The sequence below is a fragment of the Heterodontus francisci genome, chromosome 12 (genome assembly GCF_036365525.1).
Source record: "Heterodontus francisci isolate sHetFra1 chromosome 12, sHetFra1.hap1, whole genome shotgun sequence".
Classification (NCBI taxonomy): Eukaryota; Metazoa; Chordata; class Chondrichthyes; order Heterodontiformes; family Heterodontidae; genus Heterodontus; species Heterodontus francisci.
The window spans coordinates 71204966-71228642 of NC_090382.1; the positions used below are offsets into that span (position 1 = coordinate 71204966).

The 23677-nt window shown below is 44.1% G+C and overlaps 1 protein-coding gene across 8 annotated transcripts in view; it reads right to left on the bottom strand.

Annotated features, from left to right (window-relative positions):
• Positions 1-15260: 15260 nt before the first annotated feature.
• LOC137375621 (myotilin-like) overlaps positions 15261-23677 on the bottom strand; it is a 132552-nt gene continuing 124135 nt past the window's right edge. For all 8 annotated transcript variants that reach the window (XM_068043005.1, XM_068043003.1, XM_068043002.1 and 5 more), the window contains 3 exons: positions 21863-22028; positions 16973-17106; positions 15261-15792 (listed from right to left, as the gene is read on the bottom strand). In XM_068043005.1, coding sequence (XP_067899106.1) covers positions 15638-15792; positions 16973-17106; positions 21863-22028 — 455 coding nt within the window. In that variant the 3' untranslated portion in view covers positions 15261-15637. The remainder of the gene's footprint in view (positions 15793-16972; positions 17107-21862; positions 22029-23677) is intronic.

Sequence of the window (23677 nt, forward strand, 5' to 3'; positions counted from 1 at the left end):
CCTGCCCAGTACCAGGGTTCTGGACATCTCCTTGGGGCTGGAGAGGAACATACAGTGAAAAGGGGAGAATCCAGTTGATGTGGTCCATGTGGGTACGAATGACATAGATAGGATTAGGAAAGAGGTTCTGCATAGGGAGTATGAGCAGCTAGGGGCTAAATTAAAAAAAAACAGAACATAAAAAAGTAATAATCACTGGATTATTACCTGAGCGATGACAAGTTGGTGTAGGTTAAATAGGATTAGTGAGTTAAATGCGTGGCTCAAAAATTGGTGTGGGAGAAATGGGTTTTGATTCATGGGGCACTGGCACAAGTACTGGGGAAAGTGGGAGCTGTACATTTGGGATGGTCTTCACCTGAACCATACTGGGACCAATGTTCGGGTGAGTCGTATAACTAGGGCGGTAGATAGAGCTTTAAACAAAATAGTGAGAGTGAGGGATCAAGTGAGGGAAGATGTGAGGAGGAGGCACAAGGGCAAGGTAGCAATAAGAGGAATGATAATCAGAGTGTGGCAGGAAGGGACAGAGTGTACAAACTTAAGAGTATGCCATCAGATAAGGCTAGAGGTTGTGAAAATAATAAAAAAACAGAATTAAAGGCACTCTATCCGAATACACACAGCATTCACAACAAGGTAGATGAATTGATGGCACAAGTAGAAGTAAGCTGGTTTGATCTAATTGCCATTATGGAGACATGGCTGCATGGTGAGCAAGGCTGGGAACTGAATGTTCAAGGGTATTCAACATTTAGAGGAATAGGAAAAATGGAAAAGGAGGTGAGGTAGTGCTGTTAATAAAAGATGAGATCAGTACAATAATGAGAGAGGATCTTCGATCAAAAGGTCGAGATGTAGATTCAGTTTGGGTAGAGCTAAGAAACAGCAAGGGGCAGCAAACATTAGTAGGAGTTGATTATAGACCACCAAACGGTAGTGGTAATGTAGGGCATGGTATAAATCATGAAATTAGTGGTGCATATGGCAAGGGTAATACAGTAATCATGGGGGACTTCAATCTACATATAGACTGGGTAAACCTAATTAGCACTCATGCTGTAGAGGACGAATTCCTGGAATGTATACAAGGTGGTTCCCTAGAACAGTATGTTGAGGAACCAACTAGAGAATGGGCAATTTTAGATCTGATATTGTGCAATGAGAAAGGGCTAATTAATAATCTCGTTGTAAAGGAGCCTTTAGGGAAGAGTGACCATAATATGATATAACTTTAAGTTTGAAAGTGTTGTAGTTCAATCCGAAACTCGGGTATTAAATCTAAACAAAGGAAACTACGAAGGTATGAAGGGCAAGTTGTCTGTGGTAGATTGTGAAACTACATTAAAAGGTATAGCAGTAGACAGGCAATAGCTAGCATTTAAAGAATTAATACATGGTTTACAAAAAAATATACATTCCTTTGGGGCACAAAAACCCAGCAGGAAAAATGATCCAACCATAGCTAATAAGAGAAGTTAAAGTAATAAAAACAAGAAATGCTGGAAATACTCAGCAAGTCTGGCAGCATCCGTGAAGAGAGAAGCAGAGTTAATGTTTCAGGTCTGATGAAGGATCACTGACCTGAAACATTAACTCTGCTTCTCTCTTCACGGATGCCGCCAGACTTGCTGAATATTTCTAGCATTTCTTGTTTTTATTTCAGATTTCCAGCATCTGCAGTATTTTGCTTTTACATAAGCGAAGTTAAAGATTGTGTTAGATCAAAGGAAGAAACTTATAAAGTTGTCAAAAAAGTAAAATGCCTGAGGATTGAGAGCATTGAGGAATTCAAAAAAGGAGGACCAAGAAACTGGTAAAGAAAGAGAAAATAGAATATGAAAGTAAACTAGCAAGAAACATAAAAACAGACTGTAAAAGCTTCTACAGGTATGTAAAAAGGAAAAGATTAGCAAAGCCAAATGTGGGCCCATTACAGGCAGAGACAGGGGCATTTATAATGGGGGATAAGGAAGTGGCAGAGAAACTAAAATACTTTGTGTCTGTCTTCATGGAAGAAGATACATAAAACCTTCCGGAAATACTAAAGAACCAAGGGACTAATGAGAATGAGGAACTGAAAGAAATTAGTATTAGTAAAAAAGTAGTACTGGAGAAATTAATGGGACTGAAAGTAGATAAATCCCCTGGACCTGATGGTCTACATTCCAGAGTGTTGAAAGAGATGGCTATAGAGATAATGGATGCATTGGTGATCATCTTCCAAAATTCTATAGATTCTAGAGTGGTTCCTGAAGATTGTAAGCAAACTATTTAAGAAAGATAGGAGAGAGAAACAGGGAACTACAGACCTGTTAGCCTGGTATCAGTTGTATGGAAAATGCTAGCATCTATCATAAAGAATGAGATAACTGGACACTTATTGCTTCATTAGCATGACATTCAACGCAATCCTAACACCTTGACTTTGAAAGAGCAAACCCCTTCCAAGTGTAAATATTGGCATCCTTGGGCTTGGGGAGCCAATTCCAAACCTTGAATATCATTAGAACATACGAGCATACATATGAACATACAAATTAGGAGCAGGTGTAGGCCACTCAGCCCCTCGAGCCTGCTCTGCCATTCAATACATTCATGGCTGAACTGAATTCTCCACATTACCACCTACCGCCGATAACCTTTCACCCCCTTGCTTATCAAGAATCTATCTACCTCTGCCTAAAAAATATTCAAAGACTCTGCTTCCACCGCCTTTTGAGGAAGAGAGTTCCAAAGACTCACGACCCCCGAGAGAAAAAATTTCTCCTCATCTCTGCCTTAAATGGGCAACCGCTTATTTTTAAACAGTGACCCCTAGTTCTAGATTCTCCCACAAGAGGAAACATCCTTTCAACATCCACCCTGTCAAGACCCCTCAGGATCTTATATGTTTCAATCAAGTCACCTCTTACTCTTCTAAATTCCAGCGGATACAAGCCTAGCCTGCCCAATCTTTCCTCATAAGATAGCCCACCCATTCCAGGTATCAGTCTAGTAAACCTTCTTTGAACTGCTTCCAATGCATTTACATCCTTCCTTAAATAAGGAGAACAATACTGCACACAGTACTTCCAGATGTGATCTCACCAATGCCCTGTCTTGCTGAAGCATAACCTCCCCACTTTTGTATTCAATTCCCCTCGTGATAAATGATAACATTCTATTAGCTTTCCTAATTATGTGCTGTACCTGCATACTAACCTTCTGTGATTCATGCACGAAGACACCCAGATTCCTCTGTATCTCAGAGCTCTGCAATCTCTCACCATTTGGATAATATGCTTCAGACATTGGATAGCTGTTGCAATGGAAGTTGTAACATCAGCCATCAGATGCTGCATTATGGTTAGGTCCATAAATGTGCAGTATTAGCCACCACTTCCATGCTGGAAAGGATGGGTTCCAAGCTCTGCGCAAATATCTGTGCTAAGTTGACGCTGGACTCCTCCATGCTCCTTGACACTGACCACAGTCTTTCTGGCAGGCTTCCCAATGCACCAAACATTTTGTTGTGCATACCTATCAGTATTCTTCTGTAAGCTGCCTTACCAAAGTCTTCATCTGAGTCCTCTGCTGCAGAATTCATGTGCAACCTCACCCTCCAGCAAACTGCCACTTGCAGTGACTCCATGGGGTATGAACCTGCTGTCCTCTCTCAGGATGATAGCAATTGTCTGCCCATCACTGCCTCTCCACGAGTGCTCTTGCTGTTGTCTATCAGACAGCCAGCCCAGACTTCTGTGCCACATGTTGAAGTGATGCTTTCTAGGCAAGAGCTTCTTGAGGTCATTCTTCAAGGCCATCTGCAGTCTCCCCTCATTGAACATCAGCAGCCTTCCACCTGCTATGCTGCAGGCACTGGGGAGTAGCACTATGCAGGAGTACTAGGACAGACAAAGGCAGACACTCAGGGAATGCACAGGGGTGAATAGTTTACGTTTATCTGCGTGATTTAATTTATGAATTTGGTTTGGAAGGTTAATTTTGTGGTGGCTTTTCTTTTTGCATTGTGGCCAAGTGGAGGAGACAGTGGTGTAGTGGTAGTGTCACTGAACTAGTAATCCAGAAGCCTAGGCTAATTCCCTGGACACACTGGTTCAAATCCCACCATGGCAGCTTGTGGAATTTAAATTCAATTCATTGATTAAAGAAACCTGGAATTGAAAGCTACTGTTGGTACTGATGCCATGAAACTATCATCAATTGCTGTAAAAATGCCCTTAAGGGAAGGAAATCTGCTGTCCTTACTGGTCTGGCTTACATGTGACTCCAGACTGACAGCAATGTGGTTGACTCTTAACTGCTCCTAGCAAGCCATTCAGTTGTCAAGGGCAATTAGGGATGGGCAACAAATGCTGGCGATGCCAGATCCCTTGAAAGATATTGAAAAAAAACAAATGCTCTGATGGTCAGTAACATAGGAAAGGTGAGGTATAGGACAGTTTGTGGTTGGGAAATTGGGGTTGCAGACACTGGTATCGCACTCAAATTAGCTCTTCACAGACAATCTGAGCAGATAGGAACAGGGGTAAGTAATTCAGCCCCTCGAACCTGTCCCGCCATTCAATGAGATCGTGGCTGATCCGCGGCCTACTCCATAGACCTGCCTTTGGCCCATATCCCTCAATATCTTTGCTTAACAAAAATCTATCTATTTTGGATTTAAAATTAACAACTGTTCTAGCTTCAACTGCTGTTTGTGGGAGAGAGTTCCAAACCTCTACCACCCTTTGCGTGAAGAAGTGCTTCCTAACATCTCTCCTGAACGGTCTGGTCCTAATCTTTAGACTATGCCCCCTAGTTTTAGAATCTCCAACCAGTGGGAATAGTTTATCTTTATCTAGCCTGTCTTTTCCTGTTAATATCTTGAAAACTTCAATCAGATCATCCCTTAACCTTCTAAATTCTAGCAAAAACAGGCCTAATTTGTGAAATCTCCCCTCGTAACTTAATCCCTGTAGTCCATGGGGGAGCCCAGCACATCAGTGCAACGGACAAGGCTGAAGCATTTGCATCCATCTTCAGCCGGAAGTGCTGAGTGGATGATTCATCTCTGCCTCCTCCTGAGGACTCCAGTATCACAGCTGCCTGTCTTCAGCCAATCTGATTCACTCCATGTATATCAAGAAACAAATGAAGGCACTGGATACTGCAAAGGCTATTAGTCCTGACAACATTCCGGCAATAGTACTGAAGATGTGCTCCAGAACTAGCCATGCCCCTAGCCAAGCTGTTCCAGTACAGCTACAACACTGGCATCTACCCGGCAATGTGGAAAATTGCCCAAGTATGTCCTGTAAATAAAAAGCAGGACAAATCCAACCTGGCCAATTACTGCTTATCAGTCTACTCTCGATCATCAGCAAAGTGATGGAAAGGTCATCGATCGTGCTATCAAGTGGCACTTGCTTAGCAATAACCTGCTCAATGATGCTCAAGTGTGGTTTCCGCCAGGGCCACTCAGCTCCGGATCTCATTACAGCCTTTGTCCAAACATGGACAAAAGAGCAGAACTCTAGAGGTGAGGTGACAGTGACTACCCTTGACATCAAGGCAACATTTGACTGAATATGGCATTAAGGAGTCCTAACAAAACTGAAATCAATGTGAATCGGGAAAAACTCTCTGATGGTTGGAGTCATACCTAGCACAAAGGAAGATGGTTGTGGTTGTTAGAAGTCAATCATCATCTGTCCCAGGACATCACGTCAGGAGTTCCTCGGGGTAGCATCCTAGGCCCAACCACCTTCAGCTGTTTCATCAATGACCTTGCTTCCATCATAAGGAGTGGGGATGTTCGCTGATGATTGCACAACGTTCAGCACCATTCGCAACCCATTGGATAATGAAGCAGCCCATGTCCAGACGCAGCAAGACCTGGACAATATCCAGGCTTGGGCTGATAAGTGACAAGTAACATTCGTGCCACACAAGTGCCAGGAAATGACCATCTCAAACAAGAGAGAATCTAACTATTTCCCTTAATGTTCAATGGCATTACCATCACTGAATCCTCCACTATCAACATCCTGGGGTAACGATTGACCAGAAACTGAAGTGGACCAGCCACATAAATGCTGTGGCTATAAGTATAGGTCAGAGGCTGGGAATTCTGCGGTGAATAACTCACCTCCTGACTCCCCAGTGCCTATCCACCATCTACAAGGCACAAGTCAGGAGTGTGATGGAATATTCTCCCCTTGTCTGAATGGGTGCAGCTTCAACAACACTCAAGAAGCTCGACACCATCCAGGATAAAGCAGCCCACTGGATTGGCACCCCATGCATCACCTTCAACATTCACTCCCTTCACTACCAATGCACAGTGGCAGCAGTGTGTACCATATACAAGATGCACTGCAGAAACTCACCAACACTCCTTCGGCAGCACTTTCCAAACCTGCAACCTCTACCAACTAGAAGGACAGGGCAGCAGATGCTTGGGAACACCACCACCTGCAAGTTCCCCTCCAAGCCGCACACTATCCTGACTTGGAACTATATTGCTGTTCTTTCACTGTCGCTTGGTCAAAATCCTGGAACTCCCTTCCTAACAGTACTGTGCGTATACCTACACCCCAAGGACTGCAGCGGTTCACGAAGGCAGCTCACCACCACTTTCTCAAAGGCAATTAGCGATGGGCAATAAATGCTGCCCAACCAGCAATGCTCACATTCTATGAATAAAAAAAAAGGTAGCCTCCTCCCTTCCTCTTTGTCAGCTGGTCACCATAGAGCTGGTGGCAAGGGCTGTCCCATCTTGATGGCAAGGGTGTGCAGCATGCAGCAGACCACCACGAATCTTGACACCTGCTTTGCTGAGTTCTGTTGGGCTCCTCCAGAAGCGTCCAGGCAGTAGAAGTGTTGTCAGCACACCAATTGTCTACTCCAGCACATTTTGTGTGGCAGCATGGCTTTCATTGTAAGGATGCTGCCCACATGTGTATGGGTTGTGCGCCGGAGTGATAATCCATGTGGTCAGCAAATAGCCCATATTGTCCAGTTGCCAGCCTCTGGTTAGTTGCGGTGGCTCAAATGCAGTTGGTACAATGGACTGCCACAGAATGAAGGCATCACGACTACTGTCAGGATATCGGACATTGACCTGCATGATTCACTGCCTATGGCCACACACCAGCTGTATGGTGAGCGAGTGGGATCCCTTTTGATTCCATTATATGGCAGAGTTGACATGCAGTGCCCATAAAGTGATGTGCATACAGTCAATGGCACCCTGCACCACAGGGACACCTGCATTCTGAGCGAAGGCTTGTGCTCACTCTGCCTGCTGGTCTCTGGTGAGAGAGAATGACATGAAGTTAGCTCTCTTTGAAGAGAGAGTCAGAGACCTCCCTTACACCACAGTGGATGGCAAACTGTGAGATGTTGCCAATATCTCCAGCTCCAGCTTGGAAGGATCCAGATGTATACAAGTTCATCACCCATGGTCACCTTCACAGTCACTGGTATTGTACTCCTTGCTTTGAGATTGCCGTTGTAGCTGCAGCAGGGGGCAGATTTCAGTGAGGACATCTTGAAATTTCTGACTGTGGTTTGGGTAAGAGAATTGCTCCCTGAATGCTCTGGGTGGATATGGTCTCCAGCTGAGAGCCCTTCTTTCACTCCTCCTCCCCCTCCCTCTTGTAGCTGTTTGTCCTGCTTTGTGTGGCCTCTGTTCATTTGGCCTGCTGTATTCCAAGGGGATGGCCTACTACTGGATCTGGGATCCATGTCTGGGATCAACTGTTTGTGCAAAAGCCTGAAGTCAGAAAAACATTCTTCACTGCCTGCCACATACTTCCTGTTGACTTTTGCAGCTTAAAAAACTATGGAATGCACCAAACACTTGTACAGTCATAGCAACAGCCAGAAGAAAACAACCAGCAACAAACCTGTAAGTTGTTGATGTAAACTTTAAGTAGAATTGCTGGGGGTTCCTTCCTTTTGCCTAGTGCACATTCAGCTGTGTGAGGTTAAGAGAGGGGTTGATCGGCTGGAGCATGAACTCCAAAATGGGACCACTGTCATCAAATCAGCTTGATGATCTGTCTGCTCTGCACACTTCCAGCAGATGATAATAAGAACATAATGTAAGAAATAGGAGAAGGAGTAGACTATATGGCTGCTTGACCCTATTCCACCATTCAGTACAATTATGGCTGATCTTCTATCTAAACTCGACTTTCCCACCCGCTCCCCATTTCCCTATTCCCTGAGAGACCAAAAATCTGTTTAGCTCAGCCTTAAATATATTCAACAATGGAGCATCCGTAGCCCTCTGGAGTTGAGAATTCCAAAGATTCACAACCCTCTGAGTGAAGAAATTTCTCATCTCAGTCCTAAACGATCAACCCCTCATCCTGAGACTCTGCACCCATGTTCTGGATTCCCTAGCCAGGGGAAACAACTTCTCATTATTTACCCTTCAAGCTCCTTCAGAATCTTGAAAACTCCAATGAGATCACTTCTTATTCTTTTCAACTCCAGAGAGTATAGGCCCAATCTGTTCAGCTCTCATCATGGAACAACCTTCTCCTCCCAGGAACCAAACTAGTGAACCTTTGCTGTACTGCCTCCAAGACAAGTATATCCTTTCTTAACTATGGAGACCAGAACTGCACCCATTATTCCAGGTGTGGTCTCACCAAAGCCCTATAAAATTGTAGAAAGACTTCCTTATTCTTGTACTCCAATTCCCTTGCAATAAAGGCCAACATGCCATTTGCCTTCCTAATTGCTTGCTGTACCTGCATGTTAACTTTTTGTGTTCCTGATATGAGCACACTCAAACCTCTCTGAACATCAACATTTACAAGTTTCATGTCTTTTAAAAAATATTCAACTTTTCTATCTTATTACCAATGTGAATAACCTCACCCTTCCCCACTTTATCCACCACCTTGTTGCCACTAAATTAACTCAATTAACCCGTCTATATCTCTGCAGCCTCTTTGTGACCTCCTGACAGTTTACATTCCCACTTAGCTATGTAACATCTGCAAACCTGGATACATTACTCTCAGTCTCCTCGTCCAAGTCATTAATATCGAGTGTAAGTAGCTGAGGCTCTAGCACTGAACCTTGCAGCACTCCATTAGTTACAGCCTGCTAACATGAAAATGCCTTGGTTATCCCTATTCTCTGTTTCTTGGGTGTTAATCAACTTCATGAGTCGTTATCTTGTGCGTTAACCTTTTGTGTACATCTTATCAAATGCCTTTTGGAAATTCAAGTTACTACTCCACAGTGGGTGGTTGAGGTGTTGCAATGGAGGTGAGGTCATGCTAATTCACAGGGAGACTATTACCTTAGATAGGTCACACTTCTGCTTCCACAGCTAGCAGTAACATAGGAACAGGGCGGCACAGCGGCGCAGTGGTTAGCACCGCAGCCTCACAGCTCCAGCGACCCGGGTTCAATTCTGGGTACTGCCTGTGTGGAGTTTGCAAGTTCTCCCTGTGTCTGCGTGGGTTTCCTCCGGGTGCTCCGGTATTCCTCCCACATGCCAAAAAGACTTGCAGGTTGATAGGTAAATTGGCCATTAGCAATTGCCCCTAGTATAGGTAGGTGGTAGGGAAATATAGGGACAGGTGGGGATGTGGTAGGAATATGGGATTAGTGTAGGATTAGTATAAATGGGTGGTTGATGTTCGGCACAGACTCGGTGGTCCGAAGGGCCTGTTTCAGTGCTGTATCTCTAAACTAAACTAAACATCTACTGGTCCCCCTTTAATTACCCTACTAGTTTCATCCTCAAAAAACTCGAAATTTGTCAAACATGATTTCCCTTTCGTAAAACCATGTTGACTCTGTATGATTTTCTAAGTGCATTGTTAAGATTTCCTTAATAATAGATTTCAGCACTTTCCCAATGACTGATGTCAGGCAAACTGGCCTGTAGTTCGTGGCTTTTTCTGTGCCTCCTTTCTTGAATAGCGGTGTTACATTTGCTAATTTCCAATCCACTGGGACTGTTCTAGAATCTAGGAAATTTTGCAAAATCATAACCAGTGCATCCACTATCTCTGCACCCACCTCTTTTAAAGCTCTAGGATGTAGACTATCAGGTCCTGGGGATTTGTCAGCTTTTAGTCCCTTAAGTTTCTTCACTCCACTACGTGCATGCTAATGCCCTCACCAAGGTGTTGACTGGCGCAATTTATGGCAGAAGCGTGCATCAAACACCATTTTGCTCACTGAAAGGCGCCTGTAGCACCTTAAGAACGGGGGTGCCCTCAGCTTTGATCTCTCAACTACATCATCCATCCTCAGAGCTATGATGCTTTCTTTAACTGCTACTGCCAACCCACCTCCTTTTTTCCTTCCTTATCCTCATTCTGTTTCCATTTTCTATTAATATTAGAAATGTTCGCTCCTTTTCTGGTCAACTGTGTGTCTTACACATATGGAAACTCCTCAGCATGTTTAAGAGGTTCCCAATGCAGCTACTAAGAAGGCTACATGAATAAAGAATTTTGTATTGCCTGATACAGTGGACATTTTTCTCTCCAGATGGACACAGCCTGTTATCTAACCCAACGAGCCAAAGCTCAGGTTGATGGACCCAAGGCTGGTGATTCTCAAGTATGCAGAGTACTTATGCAGTTTATCCAGCCAGGATTATCTGAAGCACAGTAGGAAGAATCCCAGCCACCTGTGACAAGTCCACCCCTTAAAGTTCCATTAGTTAGATAGGCCAGCAGGTCAATCATCAACAGTGTTCTTCTGGAATTACAAACATGGTTCAATAAGGAATATAGATGCAATTGGTATTTCTGAAAATTGGCTACAAACAATGATGGATCACAATTACAGTTTAAAGATTACACAAGATTCCATAAAGATAGGTTGGTCACAAAGCAGAGGATGTAACTTTTTATTTGTAAAAGAAGTTATAACTGTGATTGTGAGGGAGGATATTGATTAGCAGGGGGAGTTGCAGTGGTTTGGATGCAACTGGTCTTGTCAGATTGGGCAATACTAGTAACATTGGGCTGGATCTTCTTGTCCCCCCGGTGTCAGGTTGCCTGGCAGGGTGGTGGGGGCGGGGGGGAGGGCCTGAAGATGGGTCTGGATGAGGTCTGCCACAGACCTTGATGTCAGGAGGGCCTGGCCCGATCCTCCCAGCGGTGGCAAGGCTCTGTGGTGGCCCCCTCTGCCGCTGAGCGACAGGACCTCAATTAAAATATTCAAATCAATAAAGTTAATGAATTAACATGCGATCTTGAGCGCCCACCGTGATCTTCAGCACGGCAGCTGGCACTCTTGCACCTTCAAATCTCTGTCTGGGGAAAGGCTGCGCCACACTGGTGGGGAGGGGTGAGGAGGTAAGATTTTCAGTACAGTGAGCGTAACGGGGTCAAATGAACATAATGGGTGTAGGGGATAGTGGGAAGGGTTGAACTTTAAACTTTGTGCAGTTTGGGAGGGAAGGCCTTATGTAAAAGCTAAGTGTTTTTGGGGGAAAGGGAAAATAGTTAATGTAATTGTTATTTGGGGGGGGGGAGGTGGGAAACGGGTGTTAGAAATGTATTTATTTAATTTTAGAGGGTTACTTCTTTAAACATTTAAATGTGCTGCCAGGGCTGGTTGCCCTTTAAAAATGGCACCAGCGCCTGCACACAGGCAGCTGACACTATTGTCGGGGATGGACAGCCCACTCCTTCTATGTGTTTGGGTGGGTGGGCCACCCCTGCAATTTAGATGAGCCACCGCGCGGGAGATTGTGGTGGCTCTTTGGCCTGCGGCCCGCATGGGCAGGCCGTCAATCTTTGAGCTCGCTGCCGAGATCGGCGGTGGGCTGTTAAAATCCAGCCCAATGTGTTGTTGTGCTTCATCCCTGTTTCAGTATCTAATCAGTTGGTAGCTGAGAAGAGTGGTGAGTGGTGGATTAGGGAACACTGGCTCCATGAGCACCTGGAAGAAAGGAGGTGAGAAAGGGGCTAAAGAGTGCTGGCATTATTGGGGGGTGGGGGGTGGTTGTGTGAACTAGGAAGCGGGTAATTAATAAACAATTTTAAAACATTCAGATTTACCAATACCAATACATATCCACTGTAACCCCAAATTTCTCTGCAAATGGAAGAAACTCCCTGCAAATCTATTAGTGGTCCTGGTGATAAGGAATTGTACTCTTCCTGGTTTTAAGTTTCCAGGAACCAGGGGCCAGTTTGGTTATCCGTTGTTACCTTATTTGTACTGACGTCAGCTAACTCAGAACAGACCAAAGATTGGACCTGAGATGTTTGTGCTTTGTACAGCTCAGTACCACAACAGACAATGTATTTACCCACAGAGTTATCAGGGCAAATAGCCAAGCAATTTTATGCAGTGGAATCATGCCCATAAGGCTGACAATGCACTAATTGATTTTGAACAAAAAACTAAAATGCTGCAAATGCTGGAATTCTGAAACAGAAGTGCTGGAAGCACACAGCAGATCAGAGGACAAACAAATTAACCTTCCAGGCATGCATCCTTCATCAGAACTGTAAGATGTTACACAGCAATGGCATTTAAAAAGGAACAGAAGAAATGAAAGAGAAAGAGTCTGCAGCTGGGCCACAGCAACCTTTCACCTCCCTTGCTGCATTCACTGGTTTAACACTATGTGGAAGTCCTAGAATATCGAAGAGAGTGTGTAAGACCGGCAGTAGGAGCTTTTGCTAGGATGATTGTGATGTTAAAACTTGGAAATTGTGGTGTTTTCTAAAATATTTATGAGCACAGATGTTCCTGGAGTAGCTGGTGATGCTATAATGTTAGTTGACATTAATACTGATGTTGTTCTTTGGACAGATGCAGTTTATGGAGGATGGAAGCACTGGGAGAGATGCTGGACATGACTGTCAATGCAGAGCAGCAGGGATTATTCAGTTGAAGCAGTATTCCAAGCTGCTGCCAAAGAGCTCTGGCTGCTGGTAAGAGATAGAGCTCTCCTGTTTCCTCACTATCCTCAATGTCATCAGAGTGATCTTCCTTGCCACACTGAAGATCCTTCTGCTTTGGGGCTCCAAGTAGCATTGTAAAGTTATGCAACCAACAGCACACAATTATGATATGGGACACCCTTTGTAAGCTGCATTGGTGCACACCTTCAGATCTGCCCAGAGAGTGGAGCCTTTGATTCAGCCATCCATTTGTCTGCTTGATGAGGATAGCAGTGGAAACATAAATCTAGCTAAGTAGCAGTTGGCCGGTGAGTACGGTTGACTGAGGGCAGTCATGAGCTTATTTGAAAGGGATGTACATTATTCCCAAGCAGCCAGCCTCTGACTTTCTGTGCAGGGTCAAAGAGAGGGTGAAGGACTGGCACTGTATGAAGGTGTCGTAACAGCTGCCAGGATAGTGGGCACAGACCCACTGCTGGTCATCACACATGCCAGTTGGACACTAAAAGAGTGAAAGCTCTTGCAAATTATGAAGGCAGCGGAGTCTTCTGAGTGATATATGTGCAATCATTGATGTCCTGGACTTAAGGAAAGGTTGTAACGTGCACAGAATCCATTACATTATCCTGCTGTTTCTGGTCTCCATGGGTAAAATGCTGCAGCAAACTATTTCATCAGGCATTGCTTAATGCCAGAATCTATTGCATATCGACTGATGTTGCTCATATCCTTCGTGGCAGATGAAGGAAAATAAATGACTTTCATTGCAACAGGGGATGCTGTGCTAGTTCTGGTAGGCGACTGTAAGTCTTGCTGCAGGACGCAACACAACGTTGTCACAGTTTCACTGGAGAAGGGCAGCCTCCTTAGGCACATCTCTGAAAAGTTCAGGTATATTATCCTGGGCCTATAAACTTTGGGAGGGTATGGATTCCTACAACTCTCCTCTTTCTGCTCGCTTTGCCTGCAGCTACAGCTCAGTGTATTTCTTTCAGCAGATCCTCCTCCTCCTTTAGCCACAGCAAAATTTCCAGAAGCAACTCTATGGTGGCAGAAGTGCATTAACAGTCGAGAAAGTCGTGTAGACGTAGCAGACAACTGTAAATGGCTTAAGTAGCAAAAGGTGACTATGATTTACAAGCCAATAGCCTCCTAAATCTTTTCAGCATTTTACTAAGAGCAGCTAAGAATCCCTTTAAATATCATGGCAAAAAAACAGATGAAAATCATCTCCTGTTATTTTGAAAAAGGAACTTCTGTCATGCACTACAATATTTAAAGTTTGTTTCATGCCCTCTTACATGTGGTTGCTTTAGTTAATTTGAAGCAGTTTCAGAAATAATTTTGAATATCGGATCATTTTATTGATCAATGAAGATTAAAAATTGGAAAAAACATTCCATTTCTTAATTTACATAACGTTGTGAAGAAACTTGCTTTTATCAACCATTATTCTGCAAAGCTGCAAGTGTGATCCTACTTGCAATGTAGAAAGCCAGGAACCAGAGTGGTGAATGAGTTAAAAGCAATTATTGTTACGACTGCCATAAACAGTAGCTTCTTCAAGAAAAGAATCAAAAAAAGTCTTTGACTAAATCTTGTAGAATTGTACACTATTTTATTATTTTGTATGATAACCTTTTTAAAAATCGTTTACAGTTATTACCAGCAGTCACTTCACTAACTGAAGTGTTATATTATCTAAAGAGTAATTCTGGTGAATGGTTCTTTTCCCTTCCATAGCTAAAAGGAATGCGATTTTCTAGGGCAGATAGGATGATGCTCATCAACAAAACTAGTATTGTCTATGGACGCACAGGTTCTATGCTAGGATGGAAGACCAGCAAATTAATATGTAGCATGACATACTTATACTAAAGTTATTTCCACATTGCTGTGTCCTTTTAATAAAATGCAAAGTATAATTTTTGCAGAAAGACAAATTTCTATGAAGGTAGGACTGTACTGAAAATTAGTGTCCACTCCTTTCCTGGTCTGAGTGCCTGAATTGATAGAAAAATGCTTTTACTCAGGTAAGTGGAGCTCTTAACGCTAGTCATAGATGTCAAAGACTATAAAGAAGTGTCATCATTGCACTTAAGATTAGCCTTTTGTATAGTACAGCACTGATTCTAGGCACACTTTGTAATGTTCCAACAATGTAGCTTCATCCATTAGTGGCAGTTTACCGCTCCACACTTTCAGCTTACAATATTTCACAAAGTTAACACCCACCCAAACTGCAAAAGTTATTTGCTGCAAACTCACATGTACAAGCCCCAGACTGCCACAATAGTTTAAATGCAAGGTGCTTTGGACTTAGAACACCGTGTGCATGCTGCTATTCAAAAGAACTTACAAACAATAAAGAGTTTTACTTTTTACTCAAATCCATTACCACAGTCACACTTACAAGGCAGAACACCATAAAATTAGCTTACTATGTATGATTTTGATTATTTACTTTCATATAATTATTTTCTCATCCATCTCAACTGATTACGCACCACGTCACAAATTTGTTTTTGTGCTATGATCCACACCATAAATGTATGTACATGAACTAATAAACCTTAATGTGCAACAGTTTAGTATGTATACTTTAGGATTTTTACGCTTTTACAACTAAATGTAAATTTGTACACAAAACTAATTGTTTTGTGTACAGTAAGGTGCAGATAAAACATACTACATTCCATAAGCTGAAAAGCTAACATTGTCTATGGAGCTGAAGTACAATGACATTACAGTTCATCACTTTCTACCAGGCCAGGGTATGATGCTGTATATTGGGAGCCTTGGTCCAGCAGGAACCCTTGACCATTAAGCACTGAGTATCGGGTAAATGTTGGCCGCACCTTCGGTTGTTTGGTACTTGGAACTTGTTTCACTGGCCAAGCTGTTGGGAGCAAATAGAAAAGATGATTGTTAGAATTTGACGTAAGTCATTTCTAAACAGTCATTACTTGATGCTATAATAAGTTTTGTTGCCATTTCCCATGACCTCTCTACTCCCATGGTCTCTAACAGTGAAGTGGCCCTCTCCAACAACTTCCTTGTATCCATAATCCACATTTCTCTACCCTCGTCCAACTCTACTTCCTTCTGTATCCATCTTTGGAAAAACACTTCCCCCATGTTACTTACAACTATGCTTTCAAGATCCCAAGTGACTAGACTTATGGCCTTCTATTCAGAATGATACTTCTGCAGCTGTTGATTTGCTCTCCTCTATCCTTGATGGCCTTGTTCCCATTTCTCTCATCCCAGTCAATTTTTCTGTATGGCCCCTGCCTTCAATCCAACAAGTCCAAGGGGTGTAGACTTGAGCATAACTCCATCCATCAACAGATCTGCCTGGACCACCTCCAACAATAATGGGCCTCACTCTCCTCTTCCAGAACTAGGGCGGCACAGTGGTTAGCACTGCAGCCTCACAGCTCCAGGGACCGGGGTTCGATTCTGGGTACTGCCTGTGTGGAGTTTGCAAGTTCTCCCTGTGACCGTGTGAGATTTTGGCCGGGTGCTCCGGTTTCCTCCCACAGCCAAAGACTTGCAGGTTGATAGGTAAATTGGCCATTGTAAATTGCACTGAGTGTAGGTAGGTGATAGGGAATATGGAATTACTGCAGGGTTAGTATAAGTGGATGGTTGTTGGTCAGCACAGACTCAGTGGGCCGAAGGGCCTGTTTCAGTGCTGTATCTCTAAATAAAAGAAAATAAATAAATAAACTGCCACTACTCTTAAGATCACCCTGGACAGCAAATATAACTACTGTCTTCTTTGCTGCCTCACCCCTGCCCCCTCAACCCTCACCTCGAATAACAAGTGCCAGGAACTCATGGACTTGTTTGTATATATATATATGCAAATATGGAGCCGAATGCCTGTTTGATGCCTCCCTTACCAAATTGGTTTGCCCTAAACACGGATGGCACCAGGCCAATTGTTTGGCATTTGGCAAATTATCACTTAGTAGTAATTTGCAGAAAACCATGTTTGAGCAAAGCAGGAAAAGTTTTGTGCAGATTTGTCTAAATTCCTAGAGATTTGCATGCTGTTTTTGAAGGCAACTCACCAGCGATATCCAGTCTTGCTGTGCAGATTGTTGACCCAGCTTCATTTTGGGCAGACACAGTATACCATCCAGCATCACATTTATCAACTGGGAAAATTTCAAGGCCAACTTTACCATCATTGCTATGGTATAGGCTGCCAATACAAAAATTAAAACCTCTATATAAATTGCTACTAAAAGCATGTGAAATAGTTTTAATTGAATTCTCAGATATTAATCTCCAAAAGTGAAAATTCAAAAACCTGATTTTTTTGTTTGTTTTTTTAGGCTTCTTAAAGTGAGGGATGTTACTGCTGGAAATAGTAACACGTTTCCATTTTAGGCATCAAAAAGCCAAAAAATATTTCTGCACAATCTTGGCATTTACAATCCTGCATTGCACCAGATGCTGCCCTCTGGTGCTGACCCCAGAGTCTGCAGAGTCAGTGAGAGGTCACCTTATTAGTAAATGGAGGCAAGTACCACTAGGTCTCATCTCTGACGTTGGCCTGCCCACCATGCTGAAGTCCCCCCTCCCAATTCCAGACCTGTTTTGAGCAAGTGCGCCAATCTTGAAACATTAATTAAGAAAACATACAAAAAGGCTGCTTCCTTGAACTGAACCCCAACAGTGAGGCTCACATCCATCGATATGGAAACCAGTATTCCGCACAACATTACATTTACCATCCTCCACAGCTACACCCATTCCTGATTTGGGTGGCTGAAATGGGAACTTTAAGCATAGGGAGGCTCTACCCTCTCAGTGTCATCTGTCTGCTCAATGATATCCTTTAACATCAATCTCAGACAAGTGCTTCCGACTGCATGAGATTATTTGTTTCACACACTAACCATCCTTGTGATCTCTATGCAGTTGCAAATTTATTGCCGAAGAACTTGGTGTAGAATTTCTGTGGTGGTTCTCCCGAACATGTGCCAAATTTTAGTAGACTGGCAGAAACCAAAGAAAAACAGTGAAACTTTTCATTAAATTACCATTTATAAGGTTTAGATTTAGCAACAAGATTAAATTGGATTAAAAACTGGTTGGAAAGGAGAAGGAAAGGCAAAAAAGTGACAGATGAAATTCAATGTTTATAAATGTGAGGATAAAGAAAAGAACTAATAATTATACTTTGAATAGAGAAAGCTGAATGGCATGAAAGAACAGAGGTTCAGGTTTATGTTCATAAGATCTGAAAAGCAGCACTGCCATAATGGAAGCTAATTGAATACTGGGTTTTATGGCAGGACATATAGAAGATAAAAGTCAAGATGTTATGATGACTCTATATAAAACCGTGGTAAGAGTGGATTTGGAATGCAGTGTGGAGTTGTGCTCCATACTTTGAGAAGGATATTGAATTATTAGAGTGGGTACAGTGCAGATTCGCTAAGATGCTGGCTTGTAGAAGGAAATGCAAATACAAAGAATGACTGTTTTTGTTAGGATTGAGGTCGCAACCCCCATGGGGCCAACTACACTTCTAGTTCTGCATGAACCAGGAACATAAGAACAGCAGTAGGCCATTTAGTCCCTTGAGCGTGTTTCATCATTCAGTGGCTGATTTGTGAACTAATCACCTGACCTGTACAAAGAACAAAGAACAGTACAGCACAGGAACAGGCCATTCAGCCATCCAAGCCTGCGCCGATCTTGATGCCTGCCTAAACTAGACCCTTCTGTACTTCCGGGGACCGTATCCTTCTATTCCCATCCTATTTATGTATTTGTCAAGATGCCTCTTAAACATCGCTATCGTACCTGCTTCCACCACCTCCCTCGGCAGCAGGTTCCAGGCACTCACCACCCTCGCTCATCCCCTCTAAACTTTGCCCCTCGCACCTTAAACCTATGTCCCCTAGTAACTGACTCTTCCACCCTGGGAAAATGCTTCTGACTATCCACTCTGTCCATGCCGCTCATAACTTTGTAAACCTCTATCATGTCGCCCCTCCACCTCCGTCGTTCCAGTGAAAACAATCTGAGTTTATCCAACCTCTCTTCATAGCTAATGCCCTCCAGACCAGGCAACATCCTGGTAAACCTCTTCTGTACCCTCTGCAAAGCCTCCACGTCCTTCTGGTAGTTTGGCGACCAGAATTGCACGCAATATTCTAAGTGTGGCCTATCTAAAGTCCTGTACAGCTGCAGCATGACTTGCCAATTTTTATACTCTATGCCCGACCGATGAAGGAAAGCATGCCGTATGCCTTCTTGACTACCTTATCCACCTGCGTTGCCACTTTCAGTGACCTGTGGACCTGTACGCCCAGATCTCTCTGCCTGTCAATACTCCTAAGGGTTCTGCCATTTACTGTATACTTCCCACCTGCATTAGATCTTCCAAAATCCATTACCTCACATTTGTAGGGATTAAACTCCATCTGCCATTTCTCCACCCAATTCTCCAACCGATCTATATCCTGCTGTATCCTCTGACAATCCTCATCACTATCCGCAATTCCACCAACCGTTGTGTCGTCCGCAAACTTACCAATCAGACCAGCTACATTTTCCTCCAAATCATTTATATATACTACAAAGAGCAAGAGTCCCAGCACTGATCCCTGCGGAACACCACTAGTCACAGCCCTCCATTCAGAAAACCACCCTTCCACTGCTAGGGCGGCACAGTGGCGCAGTGGTTAGCAGCCTCACAGCTCCAGCGACCCGGGTTCAATTCTGGGCACTGCCTGTGTGGAGTTTGCAAGTTCTCCCTGTGTCTGCATGGGTTTTCGCTGGGTACTCCGGTTTCCTCCCACATGCCAAAAAGACTTGCAGGTTGATAGGTAAATTGGCCATTATAAATTGCCCCTAGTATAGGTAGGTGGCAGGGGAATATAGGGACAGGTGGGGATGTGGTAGGAATATGGGATTAGTGTAGGGTTAGTATAAATGGGTGGTTGATGGTCGGCACAGACAACATCCACTGCCCTTCCTTCATCAATCATCTTCGTCACTTCCTCAAAAAACTCGATCAAGTTAGTGAGACAAGACCTCCCCTTCACAAAACCATGCTGCCTCTCGTTAATAAGTTAATTTGTTTCCAAATGGGAGTAAATCCTGTCCCGAAGAATCCTCTCTAATAATTTCCCTACCATTGACGTAAGGCTCACCGGCCGATAATTTCCTGGATTATCCTTGCTACCCTTCTTAAACAAAGGAACAACATTGGCTATTCTCCAGTCCTCTGGGACCTCACCTGTAGCCAATGAGGATACAAAGATTTCTGTCAAGGCCCCAGCAATTTCTTTACTTGCCTCCTTCAGTATTCTGGGGTAGATCCCATCAGGCCCTGGGGACTTATCTACCTTAATGCTTTGCAAGACGCCCAACGCCTCCTCCTTTTTGATCACGGCATGACCGAGACTATCTACACTCCCTTCCCTGTATACCTGAGAACTTTAGAAGATTTAGAAGTTAGGGCATCTGCAAATTTCTCACCTATTCCTTTAAAACTGGGGGATGGGAATGACCTGGTCTTGGGGATTTGTCACTCTTTAGTACCATTATTTTCCTCAATACTGTTATTTTACTGATGGAATGTCTCCTGACAATGCAGTACATGAGCAGAGTGTCTGAACATTTGCCAGTTTGCCAGGATGAATCCTCGCATGTGTGCGGTGACATCACCACATAATGACGTCCGAGTGTTGCCTCACCCCTCAATGGCCACAATCGTCACCTCCATCCCCCCAACAGTATCCCGCTCCCTCCCACATTCGCCACCTCCACTCCCCAACAGTATCCCGCTCCCTCCCGCAATTGCCACCTCTACCCCCCCAACAGTATCCCGCTCCCTCCCACAATCACCACCTCCATCCCCTCAACAGTACCCCAGTCCCTCCTGCGATCGCCACCTCCATCCCCTAACAGTATCCCGCTCCCTCCCGCAATCGCCACCTCCATCCCCCCAACAGTATCCCGCTCCCTCCCGCAATCACCACCTCCATCCCCCCAACAGTATCCCGCTTCCTCCCACAATCGCCACCTCCATCCCCCCAACAGTATCCCGCTCCCTCCCGCAATCTCCACCTCCATCCCCCCAACAGTATTCCAGTCCCTCCCGCAATCGCCACCTCCATCCCCCCAACAGTATTCCAGTCCCTCCCGCGATCACCACCTCCATTCCCCCAACAGTATCCCGCGATCACCGCCTCCATTGCCACTTCTCTTCCCCGCTTCCTCCCACACCTGCCTGCTCACTGCTCCCTCCCGCTGCACCTGCCTGCTCGTCACTCCATCCCGCCGTTCAGTCCTGCTCCCGACTGCTGTTCGCTCGCTTCCTACCTCGCTGCTTCCCCAGCTCGCACCTCGCTTGCTCCCACTGCTTCTCTGGGCAGTGAGGTGGGGAAACGAGCATCAGGAGGGAACGGCAAGCAGATGGTTGCGGATGAGAAAGGCGGGATGGAGTGGGGAGCAGGTGGGCGTGAGAATGTGCGGGAAACTGAATGCGGCCATTGAGGCGGTGATCGCGGGAGGGAGTGGGGAGGAGAAGCAGCAATTGAGTCGGCGATCATGGGCTTTGAGGAGTGAGGGGCTTTGGGTTGAATTTGTTTTATTTGTCAAACTGAGCAGCGCCATCTTTATTACTGGCAGCTGTCTGAGATGTCACAGGTAGTGATGTTTCAGTGGATGAGGCTGCATTTGCGCATGTGCATTAGTGGCTATGTTGTGAGCAAACATATATCTATTTTGGTGAGTCCCAGGAAAGTGGGAACTCCTGATGTAAGAAGTTCCTGTTCTGATTGCACCTCCATGATAACATTTGCTTTGTGAGGAATGCACATTAAGTTCTGCCCCTCATGGCAGGGAAATGATGGAGACCCGGCATAACTAAGTCTCTGTCATCTCTGAGTGGGTTCTGCCAGTCTCCAACTAGAGTTACAGAAACTTGTAATTACCTGATTCTGTTTGTGTTGTGCTTTATCATTTCATGATCCTTTCTCCAGAAGATTATTGGCTGTGGCTCTCCAGTCACTTGGCATTCCAACTTGACTTTTCCTCCTTCGACAGCTCTGGAATTCTGAAGCTTGTAAATAAATTCTGGTACTTGTATAGCTCCTCTTGCTTTAAGAAGAAAAGTTGCAACATGAATTACTTAGCCACTGGTTTAGGCTTTATGAAATTCTACCTTTAGCAGCAATGTACAAATGAATGCATCTGATATCAAAGCACATTCCCAATTTCATTGCTTAGGACAGTTTCTTCATTGAATAAATGTTGTGTCTAACGGAAATCTAATATTTATTTTTCTGCCTGAGACCTAAGCTGCATTTGGTAAATGAATCATATCACCTAGCACTAACTCACCAACAGGACTAACTTAGAGGTGGTAACTGAATGGGTTTGAGTGATACTCTCGTTTTATATTTCGCCTGATTTTACTCTCCAGTGACTTCAATAGAGAATAAAATTCGGATGTGGTATGACTCAGGCAGCCAACATGATCCTGTCAGCTTCCCACCAAGCATGGTAGGTTAAAATTACTCTCAAAGACAGTTAAGGAAATGCAATTAATTATCTGTTAGATACGGAAAAGAATGTAGCCATTGCTAGCATATGATTCCCCTAGTTTGCCATAGCTAAAATGTACAAGGCTTCACAATGATTTTTAAGTCTAAACTGAACAGCAGAGAGAAAGAGGAGTAGACCATTCAGCCACTTGTGCCTGTTCCGCTATTCAGTGTAAGATTATGGCTGATCTGTATCTTAACTCCATCTACCGGCTGTGGTTTTATAACCCATAATACCCTTGCCTAACAAAAATCTACCAATCACAACTTTGAAATTTTCAATTGTTCCAGCTTCAATAGCTGTTTGGGGGAGAGAGTTTCAGATTTCAGCTACCCTTTATGAGAACACGTGCTTCCTGACATCACTCCTGAATGGTCTAGCTCTAATTCAAGCTTACACCCACTTTGTTTTGGACTGAGAGAAAATAGAGAAAGTACTATCTCACCTATCAAATACTTTAATCATCTTAAGCACCTCAATTAGATCACCCTTTATTCTTATGTACTCAAGGTAGTTCAAGCCTACTGTATCCAATCTGTCCTCATACTCTCACCCTTTTAACCCAGATCTCATTCGAGTGAATGTCTGCTACATCCCTTCTAAGGTTAGTATATCCTTCCTGAACTGAACACAGTACTCTGGATGCAAGAAAGAAAATGGCATGAATTTCTACAAGATTGTATAACTAGCATCAAACAGTCAATGCTGCTGCAATTTTGGGTCTTTGAATACAAGGGCCTTGAAATTTCACCATGGGATACTTCTTCTTCTTCTTCTTTGGCCTCCTTGTCTCGAGAGACAATGGGTAAACGCCTGGAGGTGGTCAGTGGTTTGTGAGGCAGCAGTAGGAGTGGCTATAAAGGCCAATTCTAGAGTGACAGACTCTTCCACAGGTGCTGCAGATAAAGTTGGTTGTCGGGGCTGTTACACAGTTGGCTCTCCCCTTGCGCTTCTGCCTTTTTTCCTGCCAACTGCTAAGTCTCTTCGACTCGCCACACTTTAGCCCCGTCTTTATGGCTGCCCGCCAGCTCTGGCGATCACTGGCAACTGACTCCCACGACTTGTGATCAATGTCACAGGACTTCATGTCGTGTTTGCAGACGTCTTTAAAGCGGAGACATAGACGGCCGGTGAGTCTGATACCAGTGACGAACTCGCTGTACAATGTGTCCTTGGGGATCCTGCCATCTTCCATATGGCTC